Source organism: Aristolochia californica, unplaced genomic scaffold (assembly GCF_029961685.1).
Source record: "Aristolochia californica isolate CCGP_79_NKW_82.1479 unplaced genomic scaffold, dmAriCali1.0.hap1 SCAF_4, whole genome shotgun sequence".
Lineage (NCBI taxonomy): Eukaryota > Viridiplantae > Streptophyta > Magnoliopsida > Piperales > Aristolochiaceae > Aristolochia > Aristolochia californica.
This window is the reverse complement of record NW_027182103.1, coordinates 46,834,943-46,859,490: the sequence shown is the minus strand read 5'-3', so window position 1 is coordinate 46,859,490 and position 24,548 is coordinate 46,834,943. Positions and strand designations below refer to the sequence as shown.

General features: G+C 39.3%; 3 protein-coding genes across 4 annotated transcripts; 1 reads left to right on the top strand and 2 right to left on the bottom strand.

The window, feature by feature from the left end:
• Positions 1 to 52: 52 nt before the first annotated feature.
• LOC137963786 (protein LOL2-like) lies at positions 53 to 9,034 on the bottom strand. 2 transcript variants are annotated; one of them, XM_068810990.1, is made up of 4 exons: positions 8,891 to 9,034; positions 4,371 to 4,478; positions 3,334 to 3,443; positions 53 to 485 (listed from the first exon to the last, which is right to left on the bottom strand). In XM_068810990.1, the coding sequence occupies exons 1-4, from the start codon at positions 8,931 to 8,933 to the stop codon at positions 414 to 416; spliced, it is 333 nt and encodes a 110-aa protein (XP_068667091.1). In that variant the 5' UTR covers positions 8,934 to 9,034; the 3' UTR covers positions 53 to 413. The 2 variants fall into 2 exon arrangements, with proteins under 2 accessions (XP_068667091.1, XP_068667090.1); XM_068810989.1 differs by having other exon boundaries at positions 53 to 474.
• Positions 9,035 to 12,588: 3,554 nt separating this feature from the next.
• LOC137963484 (protein AMEIOTIC 1-like) lies at positions 12,589 to 14,723 on the top strand. Its single transcript, XM_068810600.1, has 5 exons — positions 12,589 to 12,639; positions 13,302 to 13,401; positions 13,509 to 13,603; positions 13,692 to 14,227; positions 14,336 to 14,723. Exons 1-5 carry the CDS (start codon positions 12,589 to 12,591, stop codon positions 14,721 to 14,723), a joined length of 1,170 nt encoding a protein of 389 aa, XP_068666701.1.
• A 2,591-nt stretch (positions 14,724 to 17,314) lies between these two features.
• Positions 17,315 to 24,548, bottom strand: LOC137962030 (DNA-directed RNA polymerase II subunit RPB2). Its single transcript, XM_068808736.1, has 25 exons — positions 24,115 to 24,548; positions 23,589 to 23,810; positions 23,209 to 23,499; positions 22,849 to 23,046; positions 22,570 to 22,634; positions 22,378 to 22,464; positions 22,177 to 22,297; positions 22,043 to 22,087; positions 21,813 to 21,950; positions 21,645 to 21,717; positions 21,476 to 21,552; positions 21,249 to 21,356; positions 21,060 to 21,176; positions 20,617 to 20,772; positions 20,424 to 20,525; positions 20,197 to 20,322; positions 20,026 to 20,103; positions 19,829 to 19,924; positions 19,626 to 19,741; positions 19,447 to 19,516; positions 19,311 to 19,364; positions 19,074 to 19,217; positions 18,636 to 18,935; positions 18,128 to 18,550; positions 17,315 to 17,960 (listed from the first exon to the last, which is right to left on the bottom strand). The coding sequence occupies exons 1-25, from the start codon at positions 24,349 to 24,351 to the stop codon at positions 17,841 to 17,843; spliced, it is 3,564 nt and encodes a 1,187-aa protein (XP_068664837.1). The 5' UTR covers positions 24,352 to 24,548; the 3' UTR covers positions 17,315 to 17,840.

Below are 24,548 nucleotides of genomic sequence, written 5' to 3'. Positions count from 1 at the left end.
ATTGAGGTTTCTTTTCTAGGATGTAATGCTAATGTGAGCGATCAGACAAGAATTGAGAATTCTCCATTTTCTAATCTTTCTTCAGGTCTGAACTGAATGTTGGATCCAACACAAAATACAAAAGTACACTGCTCATTAGAAGGCATCAAGCCAAAAGAGGCATAAATTTTTAACGGATCCATAGGCTCAAACTTTCAACTAATTATAATGGAACTGTATGTTGCTTCACAACTTTACAAAAATTATAGCAATAGATAGCAGCATAATCCCAGCTTGATATAGAGATGAATCCCACTCACAGTTGATAAGAGGACCTGTTTTTGGTTCCAAACAATCTACAGGTTGGTGAATGGAGCACTGAAATCTGAGCATTTGGTTCCTTACTATTCACCAGCCAAGCAGAAGACCCTGTTTTAGATGAGAGCATTGCGAGCCAGTGGGGGTGGACCCTGTTGTACAGAGAGAGGTGGCCTTCTGTTGTGTTCCTAGATGAGAGACCAAACCGTTCAAAAAACAAAGAAAAGAATCAAATCACTAAGCAACCCGACAATAACAAAGCCAGGTTATAAGGCTAGAGTGCATTCTTAGGGATATATATGTCAGACAATGAAATTTTGCAGTGAGACAGCTGTATTTGCAACCTTGAAATTCCAAAGAAGAAACATGAACAAAGATCAAGTTTCACCGACTTCTGGTTAACCGATGAAACAACAAAAACGAAATACAGCAATCAATGTCATTTCCATCTATTTACAGCATTAATATAAATTTATGGAACCTTAAATTTGCCAGAAAAAAACATGTTATTTAAAATACTAAGGTCACCAATGTCAAATACATTTTTACTACAACAGAAATTTACTTACAGATCGGAAGAACATAGCATCAGTTGATAACAGGAGCTGTAAATGGCGGTGAGGTTATACATCTTTTTCTTTGAAATGATCACAGAAATAAATTCGTCATCATTTTAAAATATGGATCATTTGTTAAAGTCCTTCAATGATAATCAGATCATGACTTGATGACTTTAGCCAGAGTGAAGAAGAGAGTAATGAATTTCATTAAGGACATTGGAAGAACCTCTGGATCATGTGGAGAACATTTCTGAATCTGACAAATTAATTTTTGAGACCCCATTGGAAATGTTGTGAGCAACTCCAAGTCTTGTTGCTGATCACACAACATAGATCGTACATCTGATGTACCCCAAAACAGGAATAAAGATTTTCAAGCAAAACAAACGAAAAAAGGAACGACGAACCTTTCCTTCCCTACAGAAATCGCCTAAATCGAATAAGAATACCTCCGATAGATCCCAATCCTTATGCGAATACAACCAACGCAAAAAAACAAAAAATCCATTGTCAAAATCGATGTAGAACTCGCAGGAAATAGTCGCGGATAACCCTGGTATTCGAAAGACCAATACTCTCCCTGAGCCACGCTCTGAAGACTAAACGACGCACGCCTTCCTCTCTCTCGGCTCTCTCTCTAAATTCCCTCCCGAAACCACTTAACATTATAAAATTTCCAAAATGCCCCTGACCCATTACTCACCCTCTAATTATTCTTCTGTTTACTCCTTCTAGAGTAGGTAACACTAATTTGGGGTCTATCAACATCCCTAGTGTTCTTACTCATCACACATAAATCATACCTCCCAAGTCTTCTCATTGATTGAAAAAATAGACCACACTTGAAGGAATGAGACTTTAAGGAGTGAATCATTTGGAAACAACTTACTTGAACCATATGAAAGGAAATTGTAGTAGGAACCTTACTCTCTGTTAAAAGACACCCACATATACAGGGGTGGCATAACTAGTAAATAAAGAGAACTTTCATAAACATAGAATTGTAATTATACAAGCTGGTCTATATCTTCTTATGTCTTTTTCCTTTATAAGCATGTAGCCCTAAGGGTATTGTAGTCATTATAAACAATTTCCCACAACTATAAAGACAACTTCAAGGCATGGGTAGAGCATTCAAGTCTCTTCTGCTCAAATTCGTCCTAATACCTCTCTCTTTCCTCTTCTTTCTCTCCTTTAGTTTCTTCTCTCCTCTCTCCTAAGAGCTAGAGTTCCTCTCTTCTCTCCTTCCCTTAAGATCTCTTGTGTTGATATGTTGACCCTAGAAATCAACACTCTTGAAAAAGTATGACAAGAAACCAATTCATTTGCTTATCTGAACTACTCTTATCACCATCTGACATACTCCCAAAAAAAAAAGACAAATAGGAAAATTGACTGAGCTAGGAATGAAACACATGTTCTGCACTTTCTCATAGCATGTTTCGTACTATGTAATAATGGTTGTTTGCCATTACCAGAGAGGTGATATCAGAAACTTATCAGGCTGTGTCTGATAAAGTTTCCCATGTTGCACAGACCAGATTTTGGTGCAAATGCTTTGAGACAGCCTAGCCAACCAACAAAGTTAGTGAGGGACACTTTAGGCAACTTAACAAGGTTCGTTCTTGGTTGCATGGTCCAAAACCATACTAGTCATTAATTTGGGCAACCCAGGAACTCTTATAGGCTTCAGAAGAGTGTTTCAACAAGAAATGTTTCTGAGATGAATGCTATACGCTCTAGATATAATAAGGCCTTACTTGTTAGCACAACAATTTCATGGGAACACTAGTTACGTTGTCATGAGAAGTCCTATCAGATGCATCCAACTCCAAATTCCACTTATAAACCTCCTGCTGTGCCTAGTATTGAAAGTCTCATAAAGACCTACTTAGTACACTGTCAAATAAGTACAAATCTTGATTCTTTTCAGTCCATTGAACAGATCTTTTGAACTTTAAAGGCAAATTACTAATGAACGATTTTAATTTTTGCAGTCTTTAAATACCAATCAAGTTCATTGATCCTTTTGTATATGAGATCTGCACTCAATAATGGTAGTAGTATCAGTTGATGGCTTCCTCATTAACATACAACAAATCAAGTTCTTTGATCCTTTTGTATATGAGATCTGCACTAGATAGTGATAGTAATATCAGTTGAAGGCTTCCTCACTAACAAACAACAACCAGAACAACTCGGATGTTTGTATTCTGCCTGAATCCTGAACTATTTCAAAAGATCCCTAAGCTTTCATTGACATACTTTTCTTTTTGTTCTCCTTGTTAATATGAAAGAATGGTGGAGGCCTAAAGTTAATTTGCTTATTATAAAGCAGAAATATAGCATATTATAACTAATCTCTGCTGCAGATTTTTTCATTCTCTCCTCAAACTTGATATTACTGGGTCTCTATCATACAAGCAACCATAGTAGCAGTAGAGCAGAATACGGCTTTTCCAAGGAGTTCACTTACCCCAATTTCTGTTCTGAAATGACAAGATGAACATCTGACAGATGGAGCTCCATAAGGGTACATAAGCAACACTGAACAACCATCACATTTCACGTTTCCAACCTCATGAGCTGCAAAAAAAATAAAATAATAATAATAAATAAATAAATAAAATTGATGATAAGTTCCATCTAGGAAAAAAAGAAAAAATGGACAGCATACAAATGAGATGAATGTTGACAATCAACATTTACTTTTCCCCGTACATGAAACTAAAAGGGCACATATACACATGCACTAACTTCTTTATTCCAGAAAATAATGAAGCGGGCATTATGTTGAGCAAAGAAGATGAAGTAGCATATGAATGCCTACAAAATTTAACATCTAGAGAATCCCACAATAAATGAGTACAGAAATTTTATCTCACAGACGATGGAAAGAATAACAGAGTGCTGAGGAATAGCACATTAGGGAGCAATTAGTCATCCTCTTTCAAAGAGACCTTCTTCAGAAGGCCTCCACACACCAATTGTTTTGTCCTACTGTTGAAACCTTTTCCTGACTATCTAAAATGGACTACGGAACACAACCCCATGAAGGATGCGATTTTTGTTGGAATAAACCCAGCATTGTTAAAACTTTCATCACGGCAGAAGAATGTACATTCAGAATCTTATCACCACCAAATAAAATTGATAAACTACCTCTTTGAAAGAGGAAAAATATTTCTTTCAACCAGAAGTTCCTGGAAAAGGAAATGCAGCAATTCCTATTTAATAGCAAAATCCTCTAGAAGGTAAGAAGAGCTTTTACACCAAAAGTCAGAGTAGCATATAAGATTAGTCGTGAATAACAAGCTTGTATCACAATGACTACCAACCAGTATGCACATTGAGACACAGACAAAAGAAATGCAGAAACAAACTTGTACATTTTATTTGGCCACAGACAATTTCAATAACTGGGATCTATAAAAAGGAGGAAAGTGAAAGAAAGATGAAGCCATTAGATAAAATCAGGTATAAGACATGTCTGTTAAATATAAATCAACTGACCCTCAAGCACGAGGTTGATGGTCTGACAGCAAGCGCAGCGGACATGTTTGGCTCCTTGGGGATAAGAAAGCAATCGGTGGCAGTTTCCACATGTCATTTGACCCATTTCTGCAGCCAAATATGCGTTTCATCAACAAACCTGTGAGGTACTGCAAAACTGAATTTAACGTTATAGAACAATGCATTATTACTAGCACCAAACTCACTGCAAGTTTTTATCTACAGAAGTGTTCATACGCCAGCGTAAGACCATAATGCTATTCAGCAAAATATAATGTAATAAATTAATTAAGATGTTGTTTCCTAAGATGCCACAGTACCCACATTTGTGATAAAAATAACCAAAAATCTTAAGCAGGTCGTTGATCATGGAAGTTCCTGGATTCTGTGCCACTGAATTCTTAGGAAGTAAGGAAAAGCAATGTGAAGAACCTCCCAGGAATGTGCCTGAGAGTGCAGAGAGAACATTGCACACGTACAATGAACATATGATAAGAACTCAAAATGTGATAGGTCCTCATCTTTTTTAAAAGCGAAAGGAAAGAGTTGAAAATGAGAGGTTAAGAGGGTTGGAATAAGAGAGAAGAGAAGAAGAGAGAAGTAAAGTAGAGGAAGAGAAAGAGATAGAGAGAAACCTTGAAGGAAAAGAAAGACTAAGAGAGGAGAGAGAGGGGAGAGGTACTAGGCACGAATGTGAGAGGGGAAACAGATATTTGGAAAAGACTCGACTGATTTTTCCTTCAGCCAACACCCCTATTTATACTTTTTCCTATGCATTATTTGGGAAGCTCTTCAATCAATTAGGGTTCCCTAGTTACAAAATTTAAGGAGAGATCCAAGGAGATTGAGATATTACACCAATCTAAGAAAGACTCTAGGAATTTAAAAGATTACATCAATCAAAGGAAAAATTCTTGCTATTCTAACAAGATTCCATCTTCTTCAAGAGGGGCAAGTTTGACTCCAGCTTTGAACAGCCCCTTGAGAGGTAAATTTACATTTTTACCCTTGAGCTCCTACTTTCTAGGATGTGGCACCACTTTCTAATTTTTGGATGGTGCCACTTTCTATTTTTCTTTCTTCTTCTTTTCTTCTTTTTCTCTTCTACTTCACTAAGGGAAATTTTGGGTTTCTATCATTCCACCCCTCTTACGTATCAACCTTGTCCTCAAGGTTGAAAGTTGAGGAATCATAGAAGGAATTCATCTTCACGTGTCCAAAGTAGTGTACCCTAGATTTTCTGGAAAAAAAAATCAAATTACCACTTTTATCTTTTAGGTGGCGCCCCTTAAACTTTGTAAAAATAAATGTCCCCCCAAATTGCAATTTGTACCCGTCCCCTATCTTGGGACATGCATGTGTTTACATAAATTTGGGTTTTATCATTCCACCATTCCTGGAAGATCAATCTTGCCCTCAAGGTTGAAGTACTATGAAAGCGTTGTAAGAACTTGTCTTCAATCTCCCACGTAGCATATTTCTTCTTAAGCTCATTTTGTTTATGCTCTTATGCTGAGTTGTTGTTTGTTGAGCTTGGGAGCCAAATCTTGGTACAACCAAGCTTCTTTTAGAGTGACAATATTTTGGTTCTGGACAATAGTGGGTGGTTGTGCTGAATGTGATGATGGGTGATACATAGGTGGTACATGAGGGTGGGGGTTTGGTTGTTGGTATGAGTGAGGTTTGATTGGTTGGAGCAAGCTAGGGTCTGCGTTTGGAAAGTGAGATGAGTTGGGGTTGAATTTGGAAATAGGAAGGTAACGTGTGGTGTGGTGTGGTTCTTGGAAGGAATAGGGTGGGGATCATCATGGGGATGGACGGCTAGAACAGTAGCTTGGTTGTACATAGTTTGGTGGTTTGTTTCATGATTGTAGTGGCAAAGGTGGAGAGGATTTGTTAGGGGAGGAGAGGAAGCGATTGAAATGGATGGAGAATATGACGGAGTTGGGTGAGTTATATGTGGATAGAACATTGGTGATCTATATGAGTTGGAGTGAGGAGGGAAATAGTGAGGGTTTTTTTTTTTAGATGTAGTGTGGATGATTAGATTTGTGAGTTGGTTTAGAGGTGGGTTGAATTGAGAGTGAAAGTAAGTGTTTTGATGTTGGGGTTTGGGATATTGTGGCATCAAGGTGGGTAGTGGTGGAGTATGTGGGTGGTGTTTGGAATTGATTAAAGTGGTGTTGTAAAATTGTGGATGGATAAGGTGAGATTTCATAGTTGGGTATAAAAGTAAGGATGTGGTAAGTAAGGGGTGTGATGGATAGAGTGGAAGAATAGAAAGAAGGTTGGAGTGATGGGTAGTAATTTGCTTTAGTGTAGAGTTGGCTTGATGAGTGTGAGTAGGATAATATGTGGAAGAAAAATTATGGTGGGGGAAAAAGATGGGGGCGGTTGGTTTAGAAACTTCTTGTGGTGGTGAACAAGAAAACTTAGCAACAACAGATTTTGTTGAGGTTCCATGATCTATTGCTTGATGAGGAGGGGAAGGAGGTTTTATCACCCTTGCTTCCATGTAGGATTGAAACATACTTGTTAAGTGTTGCATTATTCTTCCAAATTAGTGATTTTTGGCCCAAACTTGTGACTAGGAACAACCTCATGTTGTTGTTGTTGTTGTTGTTGTTCCAAGCATTCTTTGCTCATCGTGCTTCTTATTTTGGGTACAAGTGGTTTTGGAGAAGAGGGAGAGTGTTTAGGGAGGTTGGGATGTGATTTAGTAAGTTCTAGGATGTGGGTTTGGCTGAAAAAATTGGGAGAGAAGTTAGGCAGTTTGGGAGAGAAAATGAGGGGTTTATTTCTCCTAAGAAGTGGGGATACGGATTTTTTTTTAATTTTTTTTGTAGTCGGGTGTTGACCTAATGATACTCTAGGATAAGGTGTATCATGTGTAGTTTGATGAATAAGTAATTTTAGGGTTTTTAGGTAATAGGGGAAAAGGAAAGGGTGAGCTAGGTCGAATAGGCTTAAGGAAGAAAGAAGAAAGTTTTTGTACAACTGACCTTTGTGGTTTCTGATGATGATATCCCACCAAATATAGCTCTGAATACCAAAATTTGTTTTGATCCAGAAAGTAGCCGCGAAGATCTTTGATTTTGATAGATTAAGCACTCACTTTTTATCGTTTGTGGTTGTTTGAATTGATTGTTCAGTTGCAGGACCCTAGTCAACTCCGATAGAGATATTTCCTTTTACAAATATCCCATTGACTTGAAGCTTGTTTCTCCTGAAACAAGGTTTGAATAACTTTCATTCAAGTATAATATTGCCACATGAAATATGCTTCTTGTGAAGGCGATGCTTTGCTTAAACACCAGATCTGCAGATTGGCTGAACTGATTTTCTATTAGGTTAATGGATGAAACAAAGTAGGTCCCAAAGGACAACTTTGATACCAATTGATAGGGAATCCAAAATGTGAGAGGTTTTTATCTTTTCTAAAAGTAAAGGAAGAGTTGAAAATGAGAGGTTAAGAGGGTTGGTTTAAGAGAGAAGGGAAGAAGAGAGAAGTAAAGCAGAGGAAGAAAAGGAGATAGAGAGAGATCTTGAAGGAAAAGAGAGAATAAGAAAGGAGAAAGAGGGGAGAGGTGTTAGGCATGAATTTGAGAGGAGAAAAAGAGATCTGGAAAAAACTTGACTAATTTTTCCTTCAGCCAACAGCCCTAATTATAGTGGTGCCACTTTCTATTTTTCTTTGTTCTTCTTTTCTTCTTCTTCTTTTTCTCTTTTTTCTCTTCTTCTTCATTAGGGGTAATTTGGGGTCGCTATCAACATAAAAGCTGACATCAAAATAGTATATAAGAACCAAAACGGATAGCTTGTTTAGCAGCAGTGAAGTTGGGAACATTTACAGATTTGATAAGAACCTTCTCTTTATTATCTAAAGCTTTATACAGGAAAGAGCTTACCCCGGGACATGTGAGAGGAGTGTCAAAAGGGAATCAAATAAAGTCAAACTACTGATACTTGCTTACATGTGCCTCGTAGTACAACTTCTGTTTTAGGATTTCCATCAACGTTTGATGACAAGTTTAAGTGTGATAATTACGAGCCCGTGGGGGCAAGCATACTCTGAGGATTTAACGAACAAGCCAACAAGCAATCAAAAATAGTATCAGGAAGTAAAAGCAAAGGATTTGATCGACATCAAACTATTGAAGAGTTAGAATTTGTTTCTTAGCACGTTGAACTTGTGCACATTTACATATGGTAAACACGAATTCACACACAGAAAGGAAAGCGACGAGAAAAAAAAGACCTCTTTGGTTTTGTAGGTCCTCGTTCCTTATAAAGCACAAACATTCATATTCTCTCCAAGAGCTCAGCAAATCAAGACGGAAAAAAAAAAAAAAAAAAATTTCAAAGGCATGAAAATCTATTCATCAATGTAGCTCCACGGAACCAGAAAACAGTTTATCACGAAATAATAACCAGGATTTCTGTAACTCAACCATGTCAGGACAACAGAAATTGAGCGCCACAACATAATAAAGAAAGTCTCGAGGACAATGAAATCATACCTTGGGGAGGAGACCATCCTGGTGGAACATCTAGGTTGCCCATACTTCATTCACTCGAGCGATTTGTGAAACTCGATCAGAGACGAGTAGACGGAAGTGCAAACTCTTCTTGAACAGTATGACAGAATTGAGGTTAGGTTTTAAATCAAGTTCTCAATAACTATTTAACGCAGAAATTATAATCCAACAATCTTATATGAAATAATTATAACAGATTTAATAGACAGGGGTGATTAAGTAATTTGACAGATAATATCATACATCATTAGTTCTCATTAATAAAACCTTAAGAGGGGTAATAGGGTAATAAAACCTCTAAACCTTAACTTAAAAAAATCAGGAGTTAGAAACCTAACCCTGATCACACCCCATTTCCTTTTCCCTCAACCATGTTCGAACTCGGGACCAACCTGGTCTGATACCATGTTAAAACCAGTGCGCTAAAAGACTCAAACTCGGGACCAAGCTGCTTTGATACCATGTTGAAACCATTTGCTCTAAAAGATCGACCTTTTAGAGAGAGGTGCAACTATGTATAAGAGGGGTCGAAGACATTATGTCTCAACACTCCCCCTCACGGGAGGCACAGAACCCAGAATGAGCATCGGGACTAACCGAGCGGGAAACAACAAACACCCGAAATGAGCTTCCATGGATTCGAACTCGGAATAAACTGCTCTGATACCAAGTTGAAATCATTGTGCTAAAAGGCTCGAACCTATTAGGAAAACAATCCTACAGATCTTATACAAGGACTGGCCCGATCGATACAAATAAATATTCTAACATTGTGTCTAGTCGGGGTTAGATTTTCAAAAACCCAACTCTGACCCCTATATAAAACCCCCACCCAATAGTTAGAAAACCAACTTGTCCCCTTGTTTCTCTTTTCCTCAAAACCAATCCCAACCAACCCTTTTCCTTTTACCTTGACCCAGTTCTCGCCCAAAAGCCTAAGCCTGATTCCAAATCGGATCTCGACTCCAAACCAAATCCAGAAAAACCCTAGAGTTAGAAAAACAACCCTAACCCTAATCTAGATTGTTCTCTCCTCTCCCTTTCTTGTACCAGCTTTTTAGTTTTTTTTTTCTATTTTCTCTCTTAATTTTTTCTCTCCTCTCCCCAACTTTCAGTTTGAGAAATAATTATAAGCATATGAGTTTTTGATGATGGTTGTATAGAGAATTCAATCACTACCATATCAACCAAAAAAACTCTATTAAATTTTCAATTCCACTTATTTTTCTCTTTGCAATAGATTTTGTTAGATTTTAGATAATTGGGTGAAAATAGGGGTAGGCACGGGTCAAGTCAAGGTCAGGTTTCTCAAACTTCAAACCCATCCCAAACCCAAACCCTAAAAAAAACCCAAAACATCATATTCGACCTTAATCCAATCACCATCCCTACAACCTTGTCCCCTTAAACCCTGACTAAAACCAACTTGCATTTACCCAGGGGTGGCACCAAGCCAAACCGTTCGAGCTTGACTCAATTTAGCTTTTACTTGAGTTTGACTCGAACTCAAACTTGAAATAAGGTTTGTTAAGTATAACAAGCCAAACTTGAAAATTTCCAAGCTCGACTTGTTAATTCGTGAGCTTACTCCTTAGCATAATTTTTTTTTTTTTTATGAAAATATCATTTACTCTTGTTAATTCTCTCTTTAGTCGATTGATAATTGTTCTTATTTACCTTAAACCTTAAAGACGATAGATCGTTTAACCCTTGGGTTCCTCAACACCTAATGTTATTGTTTGTCAATAGAATATACAATATTGATGGAATTGTTTGTTATTTCTTTTAGGTCTATTAAAGTAGTTATTATTCATTAGTATACTCCATTGCAAAGTCTTGAACTCCTCTTGATACCTTACAGATCATCACAATATTTTATTATATTATTATTATAATTTTTTTATTTTAAAATTTTTAAATATAGGTTGAAACTCGAACCCAAACTCAGGCTCAAACTTGGTTAAAATCTTTGGACTCAAGACTGAGTTCGATCTTAAAGTATTCAGATCAAACCAAACTCGAACATAGATTCGTGGCTCAGACCCGTAACTTTTGACATGGGAGAATCTGGATCAGATTACCCAACTTAGTTCAATTTTCTTTAACCTAAAACTCAACTTCCCGTGAGTCAATAAGGACTCAAAAAATACAAAGGGTGAGGCAGATCCTTATTCCCTTCCAAATCCGGTTCAACCCAGCGACTCGTGAAACACCAAAACCAACACGACTGAGTAACCGTTTTAACTTAGAACTTAGTGAGTCGCCGCCTTGGAGGAGAATTTGGTCATTCGGTCAAGAAATCTAAGGCAGTTACGAATAATGTGCGAAAGTCCAGATCAGCGACCCACGAGCGGAGGGGCACGTGACCGGTCGGCACGTATGGAATGGAATGATGGCGCCGATCATCTTTTTGCTGCTTCACAGCGTCTCTCGTAACAAAGGCCAAAAACCGTGCTTTATTGTTATGCTCATTCCTCCATGTCGTAGCCCCAAAAGGCGTAAACTAACTTCTCTGATTCCCGCCTCTGCTCACTGTCCAGCACGAAGAAATAAAAACCCTCAACCCATAATCATTTTCCGCGCCTCCGAAGAGAGAGGGGAAAAAAAAAAAAGCTCCTTTCCCAGCGACATTTTTTTCATGATCTTTTACTGTTCTTTACCTTGCTGACTTCATCACAGGCATCTGCAAATTCGTTTCCGATTAAAGCTTGCATTATCGGTTTCAACCAGGTAGAACTTTCTAGTCTTTCTCGTTTTTCATCTCATTGCTTGATCCGGTGTTTTTTTTTTTGTATGTTTTCAACTTCTTCTTTTTTACTAATCAAACCCTATTCTTGCAGGCATTTCTGTTGGAACCTGTTTCGATAAGGTCGCGTTCTGTTTTTTGGATCGTAAAACCTCGCTCTAATTTCCAAGCAAATTTTATCTGATCTTTATGAGCTGATACTTTCAACTTGTCATCTTTTTTTATTTTTATTTTTTTAATCTTTCGACAGAGTTTAATCTTCCCGCTCCTTCATTCTTTTGTTTTTCATTGGGATCGTTAGATCGACAAATCTGGATCTTCTCTGCTACTTTCAGCACTTAGCTAGCACTGGCATCTCTGAGCTGCTTTTTTTTCATCCCTTGTTCACGTCTTTGTTGACTCCCTCCTGTACATTTTTTCTCCAACTTCTTTGACAAGAATTTTAGTTTTTTTTTTTTTGTTAGTGCTCCAGGTGATATATTAATTTCCGGTTATATTATGATATGTCTATGATTCTCCAGTAATTCATCTAAATATTTTTCTGATATCCTGTAAGTAATCCTCTTTCTTTTTTCACTTCTGAGCGTCATTTTTCTGCGCTTTTGTACTTCATTCTCTCTTTGCTTTAATTCAGTAGTCTAGATTTCTGTTCTGGATCTATTTGTTAAGCTCCTTACTGAGAGCAAATTATAAGCTCAAAATCGAACTTTTTCTCGTTGATTATCTATCTTGAGATATCATCCATTCAAACCTTAGACTCGTCTGATTTTCTTTTTATTATATTTTACTTCTTTGTTTTTCACTTCATTTCCTAGATTTTTAATTTTAGGGTGCCAACATCTTCTTTTGTAAAAATTATCAGCTGAATTCTCAACTTTTAATCAGTAGCGTTTTCCGCTTTGCTTACCTTCTTTCTTGTGTCTTTTACGCAGCTATGGAAGGTGCAAGCTTTATTTCTGGAACAGCGGCTGGTGAAAATGATGCTGTACTCTCTTTCCTTTTATTCCCCTGCATCTCCTTCTGTCACTTGAATGTTGTTCTTTTTTATCTCATGTTTCTTCGACCATGTTCTAGCTTTTGTTTTGTTCCCACCCAAGAAGATCTCCTCTATAATTATGATGCATATCACGTGAGTTTCTGCATGTTAATTCTGTTTTCGTTTCGCTTTAACATATCAGACAATCTCTTACCCTATTTACTTGTTCAGATGAAATATATCTCGATTTGGTGTGGGATTTCAGCCTTAAAGGCATGAAAGGAACGAGGGATAAGGGCAGAATTAGGATGTCAGAATTTTGACGACGCTAGACTGGTTTTTTTCTTTTTTTTTTCCGTGCACCTTCTGTACAAGAGAGCCACCTCCAGACGTATGTGTCATCTACTACCCTAAAATACAATGAGCCCTATAGCTCAAATCCTTACACTATATAATCTGAATCATTCGAGCTCAGCCGAGGTGAGCCTTGTGCCATCCTTGGGAAAATGTTGGTCGCCTGAGGGCGCTTGTTACATTCCATTTTAGGGCTATTACTTAAAAAAGTTAAAGCGCATGGTCGAGAGTAGGACGTTAGGATATCTTGTACGTTGTGATGAAGGACAATCCGAATCAGAAGAAAGTGGTCTGACGGAGGCGTTTTGCTTTTTCAGGAGAACATAACATCAGAAGCGCATAACTCCAGCGATGTGCAAAATTTGGACAGACAACCGCAGTCTTCCAGCGGCCTCTCGTACACAGTTGATAGCGATGGTATTGTTGAACTGTTTTGGATTATGTATGATTAAGAAGTCGGATCACTTGTAGCTTCTACCACCTGACTTGTGTTGGTTTTGTTTTTCCCTTTTGAAAACACCCAGCAGATATCAAAGTTGAGGGTGTCTACGAGATCGATCATGAAGAAGTACTACCACTTAGAACTCCGATTCATCTTAAGAAAATCCGTGTAGTTATTGTAAGAAATTCTCCAAAGCTTGTAAGTTCTTTGTTTTTTTTGGTGCACCCTTAGAGTCAACCGGTCTGAGTGCACCTTTTTCCATCAGGTATCGGAGAAGACAAAGCTTAACGTTACAGTTAAGTTCCCCAGTATCCTTTCTCTGCGGAACTACTTTTCCGCCAACTCTTGTGCCAAATCCGGCTCAATGGAGCATCCGTTGCTTGACGAGGAGTTCGTCATGGGGACCAACCTCGCCGGAAGGGTCCTCCATCGTAAGGTGCCTTCTCTGGAGTTTGCTCAGAATAAACATCTTCAAGGCTTTTGGATGATCTCTCCAATGACTCAGCTCGTTAAGGCGGAGGTTGTTCCAGCTTCTACTTCTCCATTAACGACGACATCCACCGGATTACTCACTTGGGGAATGCGCAGAAAGGTTCGTTTCCTCGGAAGGCATCGAGAGAGACCGCCTTCGCTTTGCATTTTAAAAGCGCAAGGCGGTGCCGAGGTTACAGAGGTCGCGAAGGAGACCCGCGCATTGAAGCGACGGCGCGAGGCTAACAGTGTCGACACGAAGGGAAAGAAGAAATCAAGGGACAAGGAAAAAACAAAAACTAATTCCAAGGAGAGATGGTCCAAGGAAAGGTAAGAAGGTTGACAAACATTTTGTGCTGCTCTCGTAGCTACAAACACGTCTACTGTTTGGGAAGTACGAAGTCCTTGGACGAGAGTAACAGGACAATTTCATTGCAGATACGACGCTGCGGAGCAAAAGCTGCTGGAGATTCTGAGAGAGCAAGGAGCTTTTCTGGGGAACCCCATTCTCCGACCGGCACTGAGGATGGAAGCGCGCAAGCATATTGGGGACACAGGTTTGCTAGATCATCTGCTTAAGCACATGGCGGGGATGGTGAACGAGGAAAGAGGAGAGCGGCTCCGGAGGTGCCACAACGCCGAAGGCCAAATGGAGTACTGGCTAGAGAGAGCTGACCTGGATGAACTCCGAAAGCAAGCAGGGGTCAAGGATCCCTACTGGGTCCCGCCGCCCGGATGGAATCCTGGCGACAGCCCTTATCTGGATCCCGAGACTTCAAATCAGCTCAAGCAGCTCAGGGAATACGTGGGTTGCATGAGGAGGTAAAAACACACTCCTATCAAAGATGAAACTCCTGTTCGTGTTTTCACTGTAACTAACAAGAAGGAAATTTGACAATCTTTCTGTCGCCACCGGTATGCATGTCCCCGTCGAATAGAGATTTGGAGCAGCTGCGTTGTGAAAAAGCCGACGGCGACCAAGGGGATTACGCCTTTGCCTTGACAAAGTGCTCCCAAACCGATCCTGTGCCAATAGCTTCCACGCTGGAGGTAACATTTTTTGCGCTGCATGCATTATAACTATGTACGAACCAGGTTTTGTAGCTAATCGACTGCATCGCCGAAGTACAACTCAGGCAGAAACCCGTCTCGAGTCACTTTCAGATCGAGTTCTCTATTTAATATTTATGGGATTTGTAAGCAGTCAGACATTGATCCTTTTCAAAAATGGCCGGCCAGTGGTTGTGTTTTCTGGCAAGTGTGTTATTGGTTCCGATTTTAGCATTTTACTTTTCAATAAACAAAATTTTTTTTTCTTAATGTTCGAATTTGACAAACGTGTGGATTAAGTGTCCGTGTTTGAATCCTATCGTCGACAAGGAGATTTCATACTAATTTAGTTTAGACTTTAGTGAGAAATTCATTTCACGATTTACTACTGATTGAGTTTGTAGACTCCCCATTATCTTCTACTTTCTAATATATATATTACTTTGCAGGAAAAGTATGACAGATTACTGGAGAGATATAATATGTTGGAGGAACGTTATGACGAACTGTCCAACACGCTTAAAGTAGTGAAGGTCTTTCTTCTTACATTGATGGAACCCGGCTGTAATGTTCTTCTATATCGCATGGCAAAGCTGAATTGGACTTATGGAACTGACTGTTCTATTCTCTACAGGAAGAGATGCGAGTACTATCGGGTACGACCAAGGAAAAAGGTGGGAAAGAAGTGGGTGGGCAGGAAAATGGAAACGCGAGAAACGACAGCTTAGTTCGAAGCGGATTCCGGATTTGCAAGCCGCACGGGACATTTCTGTGGCCCAACATGGCCAAGACGTCCAATACAAGCAGTGGGCAGTGGATGATGCAAGCGGAGGACGTGTTTTCTGCAGCCAACATACCCAACCCCGATGCCTCCCCCTTCTCTCTCCCTCCCCTTCTCGCGCTCCCGCCGGTGGCCACTCCTATGTCCTACTCCCCCGTGAGGCCCGTCCCAGAAAAGCCCGTGGTCGTCTACAAACGGACAAGTACGTCGGTTATGTCATCGGCGCCCGAAGCCTCTCCCTTCTTCGACGGGTGGAGATTTACAGGTACAAGGACTGTCAGCTCGGTGTCTGCGACCGCTTCCTCCTTTCTCTGCCAACTGCCACTTGTAAGTTCTCAGCCCCGAATTTCTTTTGTTTTTACAAACAGAACAAATCACACACCACAGTTGGCAACTGGGAAAAGTAAAATGGTGTTATCGTGTTAATGGGTTAGAAATCGGAGAGGACGTAAGATGTAACTCTGTCAGATGATTGCGAGGTCAGCGAAATGCTGGAACGATCGGTCCAGCAGTTCCTGTCTGTACGCGCGTCAATTCAGACATTGTGTCTTCATGAATGAAAAGTGAACACACGCTGGGTACTCGTGCCGTTATAAATTGGAGAATCATGGGAGGCACTGATTAGCGTCCTGCAAGTAAGGATATGGGCTGCTATTTGCCGATTAGGAGTTCGATAGCTAGGTGGCTTTGCTATTTCAAAATTTCAATGCTCAAATGGTCCGTTTTTTCCGCGTCATTTTCAGAGAACACTCTGCCTTTAGAAAAGTTGAAAGATTGTTTTTTTTTTTATTTCATGCTGTATATCGTCTTTATCCACGTACTCTTTGGAACACGGTAACTTGATTGGTTCTGTGCAGGCTCTGCCGGTAGAAAGCGTTAAAGGGCAAAGCAGAAGCATGTCCGAGGCCGATCTGACAGATGGGCATTCTTCTCCAGGGACGTGGCTGGCTCTCGCGACACCGTCCCCCTCAACAGTCTCCAACCATGCCTGAGCGCATATATTCACCCATTGGCTGCACTTTCTTCCCCGGCGTTATTCGGCGGACGAAAGAAATTTGTGTAAAATAAAATTAGAACTGTTTTTTCCGTGCAAATTACCAAAATGCTCTTCATATTGCGAGATGTCGGGACGTGTCCTGATTCCTGACAGTGACACCAATATAAAATTTTATAAACTTTTCGAGTCTTGATAGAAATGCTTTTGTCTTTTGGATTGAATCTGGGATTGATCCTGGTGCTTTTGTATTTCTTATTAAACACGGGAGTCCTACCGTACTCTATTGCCCTAATCACATAACGGAATAGTAGTACGAGAAAATTTTCGACTTTAATAAGATTCTATTTTTCGAGGTTCTTTCATTTCCTTTCTTATAACTCTTAAATCATGGCAGAGGACAACTGATTTACCAAACCTAGGGTAACGAATCTCGATTTTCCCAACATTCTACTGTAACTTAAAACTACAGAATAATAAGCCCATGAGAGACTCATTGTCCATTTCCTTGCGTCCACATTTCAAGCAGAAGAGTATACTGCGTAACATGTGAAAGAAAAATAAAAATAAAAAATTAAAACATACTTAATCACATCAGAAACACTGAAAAATAAATAAACTTTGGTGCAACATTTTCTCAATTTCACCTTGATTACAAACACTTGCATGACTATTTCAACTTTTAGTAATACAAAAGCACATAATGAGGGTGCTCGGAAAAGCCTTACCCCAAGGATACACTTAGTTCTCTCATTTCTTCCCACTTTTTTCCCCTAGATTCACAAACCATAAATGAAAATTTCCTCTGTTATCCTTTTCCTTAGAGCCTCCAAAGCACACCTCCAGATTCCAACTCCTAACCATCTGCAACATGAAGCCTCCGAGTTGACATCCTCTGACCTCAACTCATTAGATTGAAATAAGTAATAAGCATGTCTACTCTTGAAATTAATTACACCACAAATTTATCTCCAAGCAAATTGACAAAGTGGGCGCAGTTTGATTGATAGAAGAGGTCTCTCAGATCACTGCAGTTTGATTGACATGAAGAGACGTTGACTCAAAACTATGAGCCGTTACCATCATGATGCTAATACACTTTTTGCAGGGAGTGTGTTTCATGCTCCTTTCTTCTTTTGATCCTTGAAAGGTTTCACTTCCTTCGTGAACATTCTAGGAGCAATGGCCATGGCCATGAGCTCTTGGAAGAGCAGTTTACACGCATATGGTATGTGTACCTACAGAATCATAAACAAAAGAAAATTAAGAATTAGACTGCACTGAAGACTCTTAACAGTAGCATCACATTAAAGGCTACTAGAGCATTCCCGGGCATGAAATATATATATATATATATATATATATATATATATATATATATAAAAACTCCAAGAATCTTTCATACCTGTACAATGTCTGTTTTATTCTTGCAACCTCTGCACTCAAAGGAGTTCTTTTTAAGGTTTGCAATGGCAATCAGCCCACACTTCTCACAAACATGGACCCTGTAGGCATCACTCTGATCAAACAGCCTTTCTTTCAGAAAGTGGGCAGCACCATGAGCGATCATGCAATCTCGTTCCATCTCTCCAAATCTCAGGCCTCCATCACGAGATCGCCCTTCTGCTGGCTGCCTAGTGAGAATTTGTACTGGCCCTCTCCCCCGGGAGTGTATCTTATCATCCACCATATGTTTCAGTCTCTGATAATATGTAGGGCCCAAGAATATCATTGCTGTCAATCTCCGACCAGTGTGACCATTATACATAGTTTCAAAGCCACGCATCTGATATCCACATTTATGAAGGGCTTTGCTGATATTATCAACCTGAAAACACAGAAAATGCAACAGAGTTTAGCAGCAGAACCACAAACCAACAACCATATTGTGTTCTGTTTACACCGTTCCTTACCGTGACATCAGTGAAAGGAGTAGCATCACCTTCCTTTCCCATGTGTGCTGCAACTTTTCCCATGATGCACTCAATAAGCTGACCAATGGTCATTCGAGAGGGAATGGCATGGGGATTAACAATGATGTCAGGAGTTATGCCTTCAATGGTCCAAGGCATGTCTTCTTGGGTGTAAGTCATGCCAACAGTTCCCTTTTGACCATGCCTACTGCTGAATTTATCCCCAATTTGAGGTACCCTAACAGATCTCATTCTCACTTTCACAAACCTCAAGCCATCAGCATTTGTAGTCAACAGTACCTGCACAACACCAAGAAGAAGAAATTGATCCAAAAGGAAGAGTATACTGTTTAATCCCTATGGTAATCTGATTCTCAAACCTGCTCTAGCAACGAGAAAGCAAAAGATATGTGCAAGCTGGTAACTGGTAATGCGTACCTGATCCACCATGCCACTTTCACTATGACGTAAGCTTGTACTATGATCACGCCGTGTGTACCGGGATGCCTGCCCTTGAGACTCATCCTGTGCAATTGGTGTTGTCTTCCCAATGATGACATCTTCACCTGAAACCCTAGTGCCCTGATTGATATATGAATAAATAAGTTATTTACATGAACAGAACGTTCAGAGCGTAAATATGAGAATAACAATGTCTTTTAGAGTGACACTCACAGGAGGTGCAAGACCATCATCATCCAATTTATCATAAGAACCATGCCTCATCCCCTGTCAATACAACAAGTAAATTGGATGCACCAGTTTCTCCAAATTTTATAAACAAGGTTCACCAAAGTGCACCATCCCTTACCATTGTATTTTCCCTGTTAGGACGCCCAAACTCTTCCTTAACCAGGGTACCCATCTTTTTCTCCTCATCTCTGGAGGAAATAATTCAAGTAATGATATAAATACGATGACAACAAAACAAAACATAAATAATAAAATCTTCGCTGAATAGAAAAGAATAGCATGAAACTGCACAATTACCTATAAGAACGGAAGAATAATGATCTAAAGAAGCCACGATCAACAGAAGACTGGTTCATAATAACTGAATCTTCTTGGTTATACCCAGAATAACATGCAATAGCAACTATAGCATTCTACACGAACCACAATGTACATCAGCGTTAGATGCCCGTTGGAAACAAAATTCATAATTCAAGAAGAAAGAAGGTTGTGTTCCTTACAATGCCAGCAGGAAGCTGCCGAAAGTGCAAGTGCTCCATGGCACGAGTAGTAACAAGAGGCTTTTGGGGATAGTAAAGGACATAAGCAAGGGTATCCTGAATGAAGAGATAAAGAAAATCAGATTTATGGAGGACCACAAAATCCTTCAATGTAGATCTTTGAGGGAAAAACAAATTTGAGCAAAGTTTGGACACACCATCCGCAACTGGTAGTTGGTGACATAAATACCCATCGCTTGTTTTCCCATAGCAGACTGATACGTATTACGAGGAGACTGCATTTTGTTGCCAAGTGCAATTGAGGCAATTAAATGGAAAGAACATGGTGTTATCAGTGAGAAGAAGAATCACCAATAATTGTAACCAACCTGGTTGTGATCAGGAAATGGGATAATAGAAGCACAAACACCCAATATCAGTGACGGGTGGATTTCACAGTGTGTGTAGGTTTCTGAGTATGCTTCTTCCGGATTGGTCCTAGCAGTTATTAGGTCCTGCAAAACATGTATAATCAAACTAGTGCCACGTCCAGCACCAACAAATACGGAAAGAATCCTAGGAATAACTTGACCAAACCGATTCTATCCATTCTCACATTAATGGTCATGGAAATCATAGTAGTCTCTTCTTCCTCTGTGTCTATATACTCAATAAATCCTTTTGCAACAAGATCATTCCACCCTTCTTCTTGAGTTTCCTAATAAAAGAAAAGACAATAGTTCAAAGGACTGAAGTTGCTATTTATTTTAATCCACAGCCAAGCATAAAGATTCTAAAATCAGTTTCACCCTTTGCTGCAAGGCACGAATATCCTTTTTCTTTATCAACAGCCTTTGCTTTTCTACAATGAATAAAGGACGACTGCAGCGTCCATAGTCAGTATAAAGCCGTAGCTCTTTCAAATGAATGTCTCTGATAACTCCAACCTCAGTATTGACATCAACCTGTATTTTGGTCATTTACAATTAGATTCAATGAAGAGGGCATTCCCAAAGTTTATAATACATAACGGAGAGAAAAAAAGTAAAACAGAGGGATTAAAATTGTAAAGAAGAGCACTTTCCAGAACTTTCCCAAACATGATTGTAATATGTAACAAAATTGCTGGCAAACCAAAAAGAAACAGGGGAGCTACAAGATGAAACTTTATAATCCGGAAACAAGTAAAAAGAAAAGTAGAAAAGGGCATGCTAAAAAATTTATAACACAAGACAAAGATAAGAGAAAAGACCTGTCTTCTTAGCTGACGCAGTGTCTTCACCAGAAGTTCAGGGTTACGATGAATACCAACCCAGCAACCATTGACAAAGATTTTGGTTGCTTGCGGAATAACTGCTGGAGATATTTCCTATAACACAGCAATCCCATAAGCTGAAACCCTAGAAAACTGAATTCATACTAGAGTGGCTTCGGAGAGTACCTCAAAGTTTTCTGTACTCCACTCTTCCAAGAATTCTAAAATTGGATTTGCTGCTGATCCCACTGTTATGTACACCATCAAGGCAAGATTCTTTACCAATCCACATGCCTGTTTGTAACAATCACAGACAATGAACATTACACAGTACTTGTGAATGTTATGCATCAAGACAGTGATTCCCTAAGGAAAATACCGAGGAAAAGTAAAAAGAACAAAAGAAGATTTACCTGTCCTTCTGGAGTTTCTGCAGGGCACATCATCCCCCAATGAGAATTGTGCAGCTGACGCGGTTTAGCCAACTTCCCTGATGAAATAAGTTAGGTCAAATTAGATCCATTCATATGAAGCAATATCATGAATCCAAATGGCAGTCTTCAGTGGAATCTTTAATTTTACCTTCACGTCCAATGGGAGAATTTAACCTTCGCAAATGAGAAAGAGTTGATGCAAATGTCAAACGATTCAGAACCTGTTAATAGAAGATTTGGAAACAATTTCACTCAAAAGGAACAAACCTAAAATGTGTGTGGGAAAAAGAAAGAGAGAGAGAGAGAGAGGTGACACCTGTGAAACTCCAGCTCTTGTACCAGCTGCATTTGCTTGCCCCCAGTTACCAGTAGCAAGTGAATATTTAAGACCACTTGTGATGGTTTTTGCTTTGATAGCAAATTGCAAGTTAACATCTTTGCCATTGTCAACACACTGTTGCATGCAAGATATGAACACGAGATCACCCAAACTGGCCACACTTTCACAAATTTAACAAAAAAACCAGGCAAAGCAAGAGAATGAACCTTCTGAACATATGATCTCACATCCCTAGTCAGCTTCCGGAACAACTGTACTCAGAAGAATGACTGCTATTAGAAGGTAAACGATATTCCACATGCTTAGAGCACTCTAAAATATCCCAAAACAAATAACAAACCATCCTAAACAGGCCCCCAAGTAAAGGACCAGCAAGGTCCAGCCTTTTGTTGCCATAATGATCTCTATCATCTTCAGGCCTTCGACCAAGTGCACAGCGCAAAAGACGGTGAATAATGTACCTAAAAGGAATCAAAGCAGCTTAAATTTAATGCACATAAGTACCTTGGGTAACAGAAATGTCAAAATACAACAAACTTACCCAAAATAGTAAGCTTTTTTTGTTTCACAATATTCCCCAACGCCTACATGAGGCAGCATTTCCTTTTGAAGTATTTCCTTGGCATACCTATCAAGAACCCATAAGCAATAATTTCACGCTGGAAAAAATTTCAAGTCATTGTTACATTGATATTTAGTCTATATTTTAGTAAATAATTTGGTAGAGATATACTTGATTCTTTTTTCTCTTGTAACACCAACAGTTGATCCCCGCTTTCCAATGTAATCTAGTGCAACCTAAAACAGCAGAAAAGTCACAGAGATAATAGCTTAGCCATTACTCATAACAAGAAAGTTAAAGTTTGATACATGAAGATTACTTAAGTAAACTCCATGAAATGTCCACACTCCAATAGTAGATCCCCAAGAAGGTTTTGTGCCTTCAAATCGGAATCTCTCGCATAATCTTGAATTTCATGTTCATCATATATTAACAAAAAGCATTTCTTACCTGTTGGTTTTGAATAACAAATGCCTCTTCAAGGGATGGCCTCAATAACTCCATCATCTGAGTATCATTAAAGTCATAGCATATATGCTCCAATATATCTTTATCAGCAACAAAACCTAATGCCCTGAACACGATAATTATGGGAATCTCGGTTCGAATATAAGGAAGTGTAGCCCTAATATACTGTCCAGAAGAGCCCTGCCACAAAGTCAATAAAATCTCATTTGTTAACCTCAACTTAACAAGGTTACAAAGGGCTAGATTGAAAAAAAAGGACTCAATATACATTGGCAGACCTCAATAATAAACTGCAGAAATTAATTAGTTCAATGCAGTGAATTCCAAGAATACAAAACTAACCCCTCTCGCACTGGCTCGAGAAAGCATACGAACAAACATGCTACTTGGAGGCCTGTTTTGAGACTCTGCCATAGACCGGACCTCAGCTACATAGGCATATTTGTTGGGCTGCCTTTTCTTGAAGACATAGACATGATTGGTGCTCATTTTTTCTTGCGCAATAAGAACTTTCTCACTTCCATTGATGATGAAATAACCTCCTTGGTCATATGGACATTCTCCAAGTTCTGTTAAATCCTTTTCGGAGTTTTGATATACAGTGCAATAGTTCGATCTAAGCATTATAGGAACCTGAAATTGATACAACTAAAATTAGATCGAATAAACAATAATTCGCTTCAGCATATGCAATATAAGGTCGTCACTGAGATCCACTTAACCTTTCCAATGAAAACTTTAGTGAAATCCTGTGTTTCAGTGACTTCTTCACAGTCGTGTCCCTTCTTGATAATCCGTTTTGTCACATCAACATATAGTGGTGCAGAGTACGTCAAATTCCGTAATCTTGCAGCCTTTGGGAACAATGTTGCTGTTTCTCCATCCGACTCGGTCATCATTGGCTTACTCAAGTAGATTTGGCCAAAGCTAATTTTATAAATTGTCTGTTTGGGATAAAGTTGCTCAGTAAGCATTTACTAAATCATTATCAAAAAGAAAGAGACAGTTCAAAATTTAAAAATTTCGGACAGTATAGAAGAGAGTAACCGTGATTTAGTTACATAACTACAGGCATAGCATCCGAAGTTAATCAAATGGAAGGGGGATGCATTACTGATCCCTTGAGCGACTAACAGAGACAAGCACCACTCTGAGATTCTATGAACAAAAATACTCTCTTGCAAACCCATTCCCCCAAAGTGTGATAGAAAAGAACACAACACAGAGGTAACACGAAAAAAAGCTCACCTCGAGAAAGTCGGAATGACGGCCTGGATTATGCTGTGACTCAGGTCGAATCTCAATATCGGCCGATTCATCCACTATTTCCTGCATGGTATTTTGTATAAATTCGTCGAATGAATCAAGCTGCTGTCTGACAAGGCCCTTTTCTTCGAAGTAGGCACTAATCACCGCCCAAGCATCTTCCTGCGTAATCTCTTCCTCGTCCTCATTAGCTGGATCATATTCATCTCCTCCGTACATATTCAGCAGAGAAGTAATTCTCTAGTCTTTGAAAAGTTAGAACCTAGGGTGCTCAATTAAAAATAAAAAATCGAATTAAACAGTGGCTTCGTCTCCAGCTCGCTTTCAAGTATCAGATTCTGGAACCTTTTCCGTCTAGGGTTTCTGATTGCACTCTGCAGAGCCTCACCTCCCCCTCGAGTGTCGACGACTGCCAA

Bases quoted from the DNA above. Each gene is read 5' to 3' on its own strand.
- LOC137962030 (XM_068808736.1), bottom strand. From the start codon at position 24,351: ATGTACGGAGGAGATGAATATGATCCAGCTAATGAGGACGAGGAAGAG. The intron at 22,088-22,176 runs GTTTGTTATTTG...TTCTGAGTACAG, and splicing joins TTGGGGGCCTGTTTAGGATG to TTGTTCCGGAAGCTGACTAG. The intron at 21,951-22,042 runs GTTCATTCTCTT...TGCATGCAACAG, and splicing joins TGAGATCATATGTTCAGAAG to TGTGTTGACAATGGCAAAGA.
- LOC137963786 (XM_068810989.1), bottom strand. From the start codon at position 8,933: ATGGGCAACCTAGATGTTCCACCAGGATGGTCTCCTCCCCAAG. The intron at 4,479-8,890 runs GTATGATTTCAT...ATTTGGCTGCAG, and splicing joins AGGATGGTCTCCTCCCCAAG to AAATGGGTCAAATGACATGT. The intron at 475-3,333 runs GTAAGTGAACTC...GGAACACAACAG, and splicing joins ATTTCAGAACAGAAATTGGG to AAGGCCACCTCTCTCTGTAC.
- LOC137963484 (XM_068810600.1), top strand. From the start codon at position 12,589: ATGGAAGGTGCAAGCTTTATTTCTGGAACAGCGGCTGGTGAAAATGAT. The intron at 13,402-13,508 runs GTATTGTTGAAC...GAAAACACCCAG, and splicing joins GTACACAGTTGATAGCGATG to CAGATATCAAAGTTGAGGGT. The intron at 13,604-13,691 runs GTAAGAAATTCT...TTTTTCCATCAG, and splicing joins AGAAAATCCGTGTAGTTATT to GTATCGGAGAAGACAAAGCT.